Below are 12,665 nucleotides of genomic sequence, written 5' to 3'. Positions count from 1 at the left end.
CCGCCTCCTTACTAAGGGGGCGGGTCGTGCGGCGTCACAGCGACGTCACACGGCAAGCGGCCAATAGAAGCGGAAGGGCGGAGATGAGCGGGACGTAAACATCCCGCCTACCTCCTTCCTTCCGCATAGCCGGTGTGAGCCACAGGACGCAGGTAGGAGATGTTCCTCGCTCCTGTGGCTTCATACAGAGCGATGTGTGCTGCCGCAGGGGAATGAGGAACAACATCGTACCATCGCTGCAGCTACATTATAGAAATGTCGGGCACTATACCGATGATACGATTACGACGCTTTTGCGCTCGTTAATCGTATCATAAAGGATTTACACATTTACGATATCGACAGCGACGCCGGATGTGCGTCACTTTCGATTTGACCCCACCGACATCGCATCTGCGATATCGTAGAGTGCAAAGTACCCCTAAATGTTGCAGACAAATAGCACAAATATTTTTCTTGCGTGACCTGTCTGAAAATTGCTTTCGTATGACCAGAGCCGTCATGTAGCTCCAGCCTAAAAAAATGTTATATAAGCACCTAACACTGTTTCTTTATGTGATGGACAGAGTTTTTCCTGTGCATTAAAACAGCCCAGGTAAGGTTCTAGAATTGTGATTTAAATAAGTGTAAAGAGTTAAATTTTTATGCAAAAAGTAAGACAATTAATTGGTGGTGTAAAACCTATCCAACAGCATGAACCAATATGATAGGCACAGACTAAATATCTCTCCTGTAAGTTTGCACTGTGTATTGATAAATATGTTTAATCTATTTGCAATAGGAAATACTAGCATATAATACATGTTATAAATTATGAAAGTTCCAGAAAAGTAATGCAATGTGTTTATAAGATATGTTATATATTTGACCAAGAAGCACATCTCAATCATTATCAAAATTTTTCAAAGAAACCACTCCATTTTAGCATATGAAACCAGAAAAGACAGGAGTTTTTATAAGGCAAAAATGAGAAATTTATTTATTGATGCAAAAAAATCACACACGTTTAAAAGCATGTATTAATAGAACATACAAGTAAAAGTAGTGCTATAGAGGGGAAACACCCAAAGATAAGTGGGGCAGAGAAGCACGCTCATAAGTTTATCACAGACATGGGTATATACATCAGGCCCTCATAAATAGAGTACAAAAAACTGTAAAAGTAAATCAAGCCTTAAGTCAAATGCTCACCCATTCTTAAAAGAGCGTCGCAACTGCGTCCCACAAATCAATAAGACCCAACCAACGCGCGTTTCAATAATATCACAGACATGGGTATATACATCAGGCCCTCATAAATAGAGTACAAAAAACTGTAAAAGTAAATCAAGCCTTAAGTCAAATGCTCACCCATTCTTAAAAGAGCGTCGCAACTGCGTCCCACAAATCAATAAGACCCAACCACAGCTTCATCATGAAGCTGTGATGTACGACGCGAAACGCGCGTTGGTTGGGTCTTATTGATTTGTGGGACGCAGTTGCGACGCTCTTTTAAGAATGGGTGAGCATTTGACTTAAGGCTTGATTTACTTTTACAGTTTTTTGTACTCTATTTATGAGAGCCTGATGTATTTACCCATGTCTGTGATAAACTTATGAGCGTGCTTCTCTGCCCCACTTATCTTTGGGTGTTTCCCCTCTATAGCACTACTTTTACTTGTATGTTCTATTAATACATGCTTTTAAACGTGTGTGATTTTTTTGCATCAATAAATAAATTTCTCATTTTTGCCTTATAAAAACTCCTGTCTTTTCTGGTTTCAATGTGTTTATAAGGATGCCTCACTTTTGAAAAGAGTATTTCTATCCATGAACTGCTTAATTGCAGCTAAGTCTTCAGTTTAGCTAATGGCCCATACAAGCCGAATGATCTTTAAAACATCATATGATGATTTTTAACGTTATAGCAGAATTAGATAGGTGATATAGTTACTTTTTCTACCTTTTTCTCAAAGCACTAAAATATTTTTTTCTAACACTAGCAGAACTGTGCTGAATCTGCTTATTGCCTCTCATTTGTATACTAAAGTCATTGGCCCATTGGCTTTAAGCAGGAGAAAGGGCCAGCAGACAATTAAAAAAAAAAACTAAAAAACAAACCAAAAAGAAATGAATATTAAAATATTGATGTTTCGAATCAATATAGAATATTATATGAAGAACCTATTCACACAAAAAAAAACAACTCAAAAGATAAAAATAATTTTTAAGCTTTATTAGATATATTAAGATCATGTCATGTTCGTCTCCCTGTATGTAGAGACCAGTGGCAGATTTTGGAGTCTAGTGACAGCTTCCGGATTGCAGCCTCTTATATCCATTAGGTTATCCACATTTAAATTTGGTGTCGTTTTCTTTAGTACCTAAATGGTTAATGTCAGTTCTTCTGCTGGCAGCTTCTCCAGCAGTCTCTAGTAGAGTGCTTCAGCTGAAATTATTTAGTAGTCACGCCCATAAGGTTTAAATAGAGGTGTTACCCAGCAATCCCTGCTGTTGATACAAATCCATTTGTATACTGGCCCCCTTGGTGAAAGGAGCAAAGTTGAAGCTTTCCAGAAGCCATTTGTGTTGTGGTATTTCCTTTGTTTGTTTTCCTTCCCTTGTGTTTCTGTATTGTAATAGCGAGTCTAGTGAACTTGTAAACCTATTCACTAAACAGGGTGAGATTAGGGCCAGCTGAGGGCCCAAGGTATCCTGCTCATCAACAGGTTGAAAGAACCTGTATAGGGACGTTAGGGAGCTTTGGAGTCAGCTTGAGGTGAGTTCCAGAGGTGCCCCCTCACTCCTCTTTCTAGCGGCAGGGACCTCTAATGTATTGTGCCCCCGGTGTTCCACGCCAGTTTGTGGTATTGTTTTGGTGTTTTTTCATTGTGTGCCAGACTCCTTTTTGGTCTGAACGCGCTCGCCACGCCTGTTGCGTGACAGATCAGCCTAGGAGAAATGGTGTGAAGGACCTGTGTGATGTCACGATCATGTGACTGTAATCCGCAGAGCTCAGCAGAGAAGTGTTTTGTGAAGGACCTGTGATATAATGAATTACAATGTAGGGGGCGTTACAAGTTCAAAAAATAATCATGTCTGAGCGTGACTGACAAGTGACTGATCCCAGCAAAAGTGCTGCCCCTATGACTGAACTCTAAGGCATTAAAGAGGTAGCCCACTACAAAGCATAGTGGCCATATCAGTGTACAGCTGAGACCGAAGGCTTTTTCTAAATACCTTCAGTTGTCAATAGTGCCTGTGAGCGGCGCTATCGCTGTCTACTCATCCCCATCATGTGACCCCGGGCTGCAGTAACCTTTGATGTCAGGTGATGTCAAGTCAACTTCCAAAATTGGACGTTGACCCGCCATCACCAAGGCGGAACTCCATGAGTGACTGGACTGAATCTAAAAAAAAACAAACAAAAAAAAACATGCTAGTGATGCACATTGCATCATGTAAAACACATTTGGGCTGGTTTAATATCAAGAATGACATGACAGGTTGCAATTAAGGTATCATTTTATTCAGCTTCCTGTGACCTACATGCCCATATAGACAAGTTAGGCTAAGTTCACACATTGCGTCTTTTTGACGCTGCGTTTTTTGTGTGCGTTTTTTGCTGCAAAAAACGCACAAAAACGCACCCACAGCAAAAAAAACGCGGCAAAAATGCATGCGTTTTTACGGCGTTTTGGTGCATTTTCTGCTGTGTTTTGCTGCGTTTTTATGCGTTTTTTTTATCAGTGAACATTGCCATTAAAGATTGTTGAAAAAAAAAAAAGGTCTGATGCCATTTCCTTCTTCAATATGTTCTTCATTCTCCACTAGTGGATGCAGGAGAGCAGACAGCAGCTCCAGAACTACAAGGCTCAGCATCCTCCATCCAATAGTGTGTGCAAGAGAGCATACAGCAGCTGCAGAACTACAAGGCTCAGCATCCTCCTTCCAGGACTGTATGCAGGATTTCTTTGCCCCCCAAACAAAAAAAATGACATGGGCTTCGCCATATTTTTGTATGCTAGCCAGGTACAACAGGCAGGTACGGGCTGCCCCCATGCCCCAGCTGCCTATTTGTACCCGGCTGGGAACCAAAAATATAGGGAAGCCCTTTTTTTTTAATTATTTTATGAATTTCATGAAATAATTAAAAAAAAAAATGACATGGGCTTCGCCTAATTTTTGTCCAGCCAGGTACAACTAGGCAGCTGGGCATTGGAATCCGCAATGCAGGGTGCCCAAGCTTTCTGGGCACCCCCGCTGCGAATTGCAGTCTGCAGCCACCCCAAAAAATGGCGCTTTCATAGAAGCGCCATCTTCTGGCGCTGTATCCAACTCTTCCAGCTGCCCTGATGCCAGGTGGCTCGCTGGTAATAATGGGGTTAGGGCTAGCTGTGTATTATCAGCTGGCCCTAAGCCCGAAATTCATGGTGTCACGCCAATATTAGACTTGGCCACCATAAATTTCTCGTAAAGATAAAAAAAAACACAACACATAGAAAAATATTTTTATTAGAAATAAAACAACACAATTAGTGACTCCATCTTTATTGAAATAAAGAACCCCCCTCCGCAGTAATCCTGGGTCAAGGGTCTCGCGACGTCCAATCCGGATCCAATATCATCTGATCGGTTTGCTGGAAGGCAAAGCGATCAGATGATGTGTCAGGTTCAAGGCCTGAATCACATGACACAGCAGCTGATTGTATAAACGGCTTTTATACAATCAGCTGATGCATCAGTGCAAAAAAACCCCAAAAAAAACAAACTACACACTTCTGTGCAGCGTTGGACTGGCTACTGGAGGAAACTCTAGTAATGTCAGGCCTGGATTCAGGTACCTGCACTGCACTCCAGAGTTCTCACCTGAGCTCTGGCGTGCAGACTGGACTTTACAGCGAGCGCCGAGTGACTGATTCTCCGGCACTTGCGGTTGAGTTCATGACAGCTGCAGACATCTCGGGCTAATCTCCGGTGCTCTCACCTGAACTCCGGAGATCACCCCGGCCTCTCTGCAGCTGTCATGAACTGACTGCAAGTGCCAGAGAATCAGTCACTCGGCGCTCGCTCGCTGTACAGTCTAGGCTGATGCATCAGTGCAAAAAAAACCCAACAAAAACAAAAAACAAAAAAACAACTACATACGTCCGTGCTGATTCCTGTCCGACCGCTGCAGGAGCTGCCGGTAATCAGTGATGAAGTCTCCTGACGGCATCAGCTGATAGCTGGCCAGGCGGTAAAATCCGACGTCACCACGAGACGTACGATCAGCTGATGCGTCAGATGACCGCATCAGGTGATCAGCGCCAGGTCCTGCAGCTATCATACGTGCCTGGGAGCCAGCACACGGCCGGAGCGGGGGTGGCGGTACCGGGAGAGGAGCTAAGAGCGGACATGGCAGCGGGAGTCTGCAGACAGGTGAGTATGCCATTTTTCTACTGTTCACTTTTTGATTTAGCAGCCGCTTCCACCTCCTGCACGGGATCGGACATGGCATCGGGTGGGAAATGGAAGCAGCGGTGGCGGTACCAGGAGGATTCACGCTTCTGTGTTTACTGACAGAAGGAATCCTCTTCCTGTACTTGTCACTTTACTACCCACCCCTTGCGTTTATAGCTGCGTTTTTAGTCATAAAAACGCACTAAAACGCAGCTATATTTGCAATTTGCGGTTTTCATTGCGTTTTTGAACATCTCATTGAACTCAATGGGTGGAAAACGCAAAAATAATTGAAATGCTGCGTTTTTATGGTGCCCACAAAAACGCAGCTAAAAAAAACGCTGTGTGCAGACAGCAAAAATGAAAACTCATAGACTTTGCTGGGGAAGCAAATTCATGCAGTTTTCTGAGCAATAACGCACCCAAAAAACGCGCAAAAACGCCGCGAAAAACGCACTGTGTGAACTTACCCTTAGGAGGGTTAATCCTACTGACAAGTCACTTAGAAAGTTGTTGAAGGGAATCTATGTCTACAATCCAGGATACTAGTATAAAAAACTTTAGTATACCGTGTAAACTGTAAAATGATGAGAATGAAAATTACATAATCAAAAAATGATCCTCCAAAGCAAGAATTTGCATACTTTCATTTTATTTTCATGAATGCCACACCACAAAACCTGTTCAGGAATGGTTGGTGAAATACCACCATGTTCAAATGTGTTGACCTAGTCTCCAGATTCCACAAACATCAAATTTGTAGAGCATTCATGGGGCATAGTAGAAAAACAAGTCTAGTCCATGGAAGCTTACCTCACAACTGATAGGCTACAAAGGCAATCTTTCAGACTAATAACTTTGCAATGTAGATGGAAAATGAAAACAAAAAACTACGTTTTATTCAGCATTTCAGCCTCTTTATCCTGATGTAGCTTGTTTAGCATGTAAAAAGTGTTGAAAAAGTGTAGGACTTGTCATCCATATGGCGTTGGGAAGGAGGACTGCGACTGCACAAAATAGTAGAGGCGCTGGAACGAGACCGACGACACCCATCGGACCGCCCTGCAGGTGAGTAGAATAAAGCTCTTTTTTACATTCTACAGAGTGGCTTGGGCTCTTATGTACAGTGTTCTAGTATGATGTATATAAGAGCTCACTGGTTGTTGCCGCAGCTTATAGAGCAAAACTTGATAACAGGTTCCCTTTAAAAAGATCGATTTTCATCTGTGAAACAACTAACACAAAGCACAGGCTCCCTTCACTGCATGATGTCAGCAGTCACCCCAGTGAGAGCCTTTTGCTGTCTCTGATTGGCTGTTACTGGCGGTAAAAACATTTTATTTAAATTCTGTGTCCCCAAAAAAATTAAAAATCATTGACATTCATTATACTTGTTATTCAAATTGAGCCATTTCAGAGCATCTCACCTGCTCGACTGGAGTAACAAGCAGCCGAGCATTTTAGTGCTCGCCCATCACTACATGTGACGTGACACCTTCAGATATTTTATAAAGTCAATGCCTTTTTAGGTTGGAGCTGGTTTAGGGTGAGAAGTGGGATTCACACTACCTTAGGCAGGTAGTTTTAATGTTATGGCTAATATGTTTACACTCCATACTCTGCATTCTTTTAACCTATTGTTATTACTGAAAATGTGGGTCAAGGAAAATGAACTATATGTTCTAAAACTCATAACGGTTTTATTCAGTGTTGCCTTTAGGCTATGTGTGCACTAAAAAAGTGATTTTTCTCAAGAAAATTTCTTGAGAAACTTCTGGGAGTTGAAGATTACTGCACTTGCAGTAAAAAATCGCACCGAAATCGGGGGAAAAACACATGCGTTTTTGCCGCGATTTTTCCGCGATTTTTATGCATTTTTTGATCCCTGCGGTTTTTTATGCTGTAGCTGCCATAAATAATATAGATAATAGATAGATAATCGATAGATAGACATATAATGGATAGAGGGATAGATAGATAATAGATGAGAAAAACATATATAATGTCCCACCCCCCTGCATATTCTAAGCTGACACCCTTTAGTGACTTCATGTGGCACTAAAGGGTGCTTAGCCTTGTATTTAGCCAAAAAATAAATAAATAATAAATAAATAATTAAAAATAAACTACGTGAGGTTCCCCCATATCTTTTGTAGCCAGCTAGGGTAAAGGAAACGGCAAACCACAGCTGGCAGCTTCACCTTGGCGGGTAATCCAAAACAGAGGGCACCCCACACTGTTATTTTACATTAAATAAATAATTTAAAACAAAAAACGTGGGGCCCCCCCAAATTGGATCACTAGCCAAGGTAAAGCAGACAGCTGTGGTCTGGTATTCTCAGACTAGGGAGGTCCACTGTTATTGGACACTCCCCAGCCTAAAAATAGCAGGCTACAGGCGCCCCAGAAGTGGCGCATCCATTAGATGTGCCAATCCTGGCGCTTTGCCCCAACTCATCCCATTGCCCTTGTGCGGTGGCAAACGGGGTAATATATGGGGTTGATGCCAGATGTGTAATGTCACCTGGCATCAGGCCCTGGGGTTAGTGATGTCAAGCGTCTATCACACACCTGACACCACCAACCCAGTCAGTAAGAAGTAAAAAATAGACTACACAAAAAAAGTTTTATTTGAAAAAACACTCCCCAAAACATTCCTTCTTTCACCAATTTATTGAAAAGAACAATCAATTCCAGGTCCGGCGTAATCCATACCATAGTCACTGTCCCAGTCAATGAAGAACAGAATGTTTCCCATTGGCTGGGAGAGTAGTGCAGTGACCTGAGCTAACATCAATAGGTCAGCACAGGTCACTGCAGGGGATGACGAGCGCTGACTTCAGGAGGTTAGATGAGATCATTACCTGCAGTGACAATCACTTGCTCTGCTGACATCAGCGCTGTCACTGACATCTATGCCCGCTGCGTTCTCAGCAGTATCGCGAGAGCCCGTGATGTCACCGCTAGTGACAGTCTCGGGCCGCCTGCGAGATGGGCATTCAAAGCAGTGACAGCGGTGACGTCAGTAGTGCAGGAGATCATCACAGCAGGTAATCATCTCATCTAACCTCCTGAAGTCAGCGCTCGTCATCCCCGCGGCTGCCAGCACTGCAGTGTGAGAAGCTGCTGATACTGCGGGCAGACACTGACACTGCAGTGCAGGCAGCCGCGGGGCTGGAGTGGGACACAGACTGCACGGGCACCTGGAGGTCACACGGAAGTGCTTCTGTGCGGCGTCCAGGGAGTGTGATCTGTGTGTGTTTACTCTGCTCCGCTTCCTCTTCCTGTCATAATGACATCACTTCCCTGCAAACCACAGGGTAGTGATGAACATTACCGCAGGTAAACCGCGGCTATACCGAGGGTATACCGCACATCATTTGCTACCTGCGGTATACCCGCGGTATTTTGCGATTTCATTACAGTGAATGGAGTGAAATACCGCAGGTACCTGCGGAAAAGAAGTGACATGCACATTTTCTCAAGAAATTTTCTCAAGAAATTCTGCAGAAAGAATTTTCTTGAGGAAAAAAATGCAGTGTGCGCACAGCTATTTTTTTGCCCATAGGTTTTGCTGGGAAATGTCTGCAGAAAGATTACAAACATTTCTCAAGAAATTTCTGCAGCAAAACCGCGGGTAAAACCGGGGGTAAAAACGCAGTGTGCGCACAGGGCCTTAACCTGTGCACTCTGTAAAGCAAATTATTAAAACAACACACTAATCAGAATACCAATAACAGCTCTCACTAATTGCAGGGTGCAGAATTTAAAGCCTAGCACTCCAGTACAGTAGTTATATTTAGAAATGAAAATATTTCTGAAAAAAAATCATCAAGATAGGTACAGAGTGATATGTATATATATATATATATATATATATATATATATATATATATATATATATATATATATATACACACACACAGTATATCACTCTGTACCTGTCTTGATGATTTTTTTTCAGAAATATTTTCATCTCTAAATATAACAATTGTACTGGAGTGATAGGGTTTACATACATACATATATCCCTCTTTATCTATCGGGATGTTTTCATTCTAAGCTATTTATAGACATATGGTAGCTATAACTAGTGAAATAAGTATTGAACACGTCACTAATTTAAAGATGCTATTGACATGAATTTCTCACCAGATGTCGGTAGCAACCCATCCATGCCACACTGACAAAAAAAAAATCAAACCTTAGATGTAAATATATGAAATTATGTGTAGTAATGAGAAATAACATAGGGGAATTTTTTTTTATCAGTATTTAGAAAGCAATCCTGCCACTTAGTGAAAAATAATATCAGCTGCTTCAACTGATGGCCTATAAAAAGGTGTCTAATTTTTATGTAGGTTTGTACCATGATTTCCATGTTAGTAATTATTGCACTCATCTAAGAATTGTATATCTATTGTTCTTCTATGTGACTTTCAATAAAACTTGATTTAAAGAAAAGGTGTCGCCTTACCAATGTGCCAAATAACAAACATCTCATGATGGGTAAAACAAGTGAGCTTTCTCAAGACCTTCGCAATCTTATTTTTGTAAAACATACTGATGGCATTGGTTACAGAAGAATTTCTAAACTACTGAAGGCTCCAGTGAGTATTCTTGGCGCCATACTACGGAACTGGAAAGAACATCTTTCACCTGGAATAAGCAGGTACAATTGTTTAAAAAAAATCAATAAGTAATACACTGAACCTCCATGGCCTGTATGCACGCTCACCACGCAAGGCTTCTTTGCTGAACATAAAGCATATTCAAGTGCATTTAAAGTTTGCTCAACAAAATTTACACAAGCCTGTGAAATACTAGGAGAATATAATCTGGTCAGATGAGACAAAAATTGAACTCTGTGGCTAAGTTCACACACTGCATTTTTTGTTAATGACAATGATGCAGCATTTTTAGCCCCAGAAAACGCATTCGTGACAAAAACGCATAACAAAGCATGCATTTTAGACACGTTTTGACTGGAAAGGCTCAAAAACACAGGCAAAAACGCAAAAAGAATTGACATGCTGCATCTTGGCGGCATCTTCAAAAATGCAGCCAAGATTGAGCCAAAAAAAGATGCACTGTGTAGACAGCAAAATATAAATCTCATAGACTTTGCTGAGAGATTGAAATGCATGCATGTAGGTGCATCTTGGTGACCTCAAAAATGCACCAAAAATGCAGTAATAGATTAGAGTGTGTGAACATAGCCTTTGAATGCCATAATATAATATAATATATATATAATATTCACCATGTTTGGATGCCAGAAGGTACTGCATATCACCCCACAAAACACCAGACCAACAGTGAAGTTTGATAGTGGGAACATTATGATATTGGGCTATTTTTCAGCATTAGAAAACTTCATATAATTGAAGGAAGGATGAATGGGCAAATGTAGTGAGACATTCTTGATAAAAATCTACTGCTATCTACCAGGATGATGAAGATGAAAAAAGATGGACATGTACACAAGACAATGATCCCAAACACAGCCAAAGAAACTCTCACTTAGCTTCAGAGAAAGAAAATAAAGCTTATAGAATGGCCCAGCCAATGACTTGACCTGAATCCAATTGAAAATATATGAAATGAACTAAAGCTCGGAGTCCATAGAAGGATCCCACAGAACATTCAGGATTTGAAGAGTGTTTGTGTGCAACAATGGTCCAAAATCACACCTGAGCAATGTATGTGAATAGTTTCTCTGTTCAGGAGGCATCTTGAAGCGATCATTAACAAAAGACTCTTGTATGAACTATTAAATAAATCTCAGTAAGCATGTTCAATACTTTTTCCATGTGTTATTTCTCATTATTACACATCAATAAATTTATGGACATCTATGATTTGATTTCTTTGTCTGTGTGGATTGGATGGGTTGCTACTGACAAGTGGTGAGAAATTCATGTCAATAGTACCTGATACAGAGAGAGACTTTATGAGAGACAGACAGAGAGAGAGAGAGAATATTTTAAGGCATATTTATTACTTTCTGCAAAGTCAAAAGTTTACATACACTAAAGGCCCTGTCACACACAGAGATAAATCTGCGGCAGATCTGTGGTTGCAGTGAAATTGTGGACAATTGGTGCCAGGTTTGTGGCCATGTACAAATGGAACAAGATGTCCATGATTTCACTGCAACCACAGATCTGCCAAAGATTTATCTCTGTGTGTGATGGGGCCTTAAGAGTACTGTGCCTTTAAACAATATGGGACAGCCTATATGAGGATGTCATACCTTTGGAAGCTTCTGATAGGTTTATTGGCAACATCTGAGTTAATTAGAGACACACCCGTGGATGTATTTTAATGCACACCTGAAACACACTGCTTCTCTGTGTAGCACCATGGGAAAGTCAAAACAAATCAGCCAGGAAGAGCATTGTGGACTTGCATATGTCTGGTTCATCAAAAGTAAATCAAAGTGAAAGATAAAAGGATTCATACTCTCATCTATAAAAACAACAGACTGTAATTGAATTCCTTTTTTTCCAGACAGAATTATTCCTTTCTTGAAGCTACATTTTTGTTAACAATAGAAATATTTAATCTTAAAGACAAGACTTGTTCAAACTAGAAGAAGCGAGGCATTTTTTCTAGTAATCAATAGTACAAGAACTATGTCGTAGCATTGAGCCATAAGATTTGCAGGACCCTGATCCGGTGTAGAACCCTGCCAATCCCCTCCTAAGATACCGGCATTCACTGTGCTTTTTCTGATTAGTAGACCCCGCATAATGTTTTCTATATGTCACATTGCAATTACGACATCAGGCTGGACCTATTAATGAGGGTCCTGAGAAACTTTTTCTCTGGTCTACTATGTAACCATTACAAAGGCTATGACCATACCTGACATGCTGCTAGGCATTATGGATAGGTGGATCTGTTCATTCTTCTAAGCATCACAAGTAACCTGAGGGCAGAAAAAAAAAATTCATTAGTAAAGAATTTCTATTGATTGTCATACATTTTATGTAAATATAGAAGGGAGAAATCATCATGAGATCACTTTTTGAAGACAGTTTCCCTTGTGCATACATTGATGATTTTTGTCTTACAATGTTTGATAAATTTGTTGGGGAGGAGTTCAGAGACCCCCAATGATATTAGACTGTTGGTTGGCATCTATGTAATGTGGATAAAGGCCTTTAATTAGAGAGAAATGTGAGTTTTAAAAGGGAACCTGTCACCACGTTTTCCCAACATGAAGTTCAGCCATAGAC

The 12,665-nt window shown here is 41.0% G+C and overlaps 1 protein-coding gene across 2 annotated transcripts in view; it reads right to left on the bottom strand.

Annotated features, from left to right (window-relative positions):
- The window catches only part of THRB (thyroid hormone receptor beta), a 506,718-nt gene that overhangs the window by 68,203 nt on the left and 425,850 nt on the right, over positions 1-12,665 (bottom strand). For both annotated transcript variants that reach the window (XM_075315285.1, XM_075315286.1), the window contains one exon: positions 12,292-12,355. In XM_075315285.1, coding sequence (XP_075171400.1) covers positions 12,292-12,310 — 19 coding nt within the window. In that variant the 5' untranslated portion in view covers positions 12,311-12,355. The remainder of the gene's footprint in view (positions 1-12,291; positions 12,356-12,665) is intronic.

The sequence above is a fragment of the Anomaloglossus baeobatrachus genome, chromosome 6 (genome assembly GCF_048569485.1).
Source record: "Anomaloglossus baeobatrachus isolate aAnoBae1 chromosome 6, aAnoBae1.hap1, whole genome shotgun sequence".
Classification (NCBI taxonomy): domain Eukaryota; kingdom Metazoa; phylum Chordata; class Amphibia; order Anura; family Aromobatidae; genus Anomaloglossus; species Anomaloglossus baeobatrachus.
This window is presented reverse-complemented; position numbering and strand designations above follow the sequence as displayed.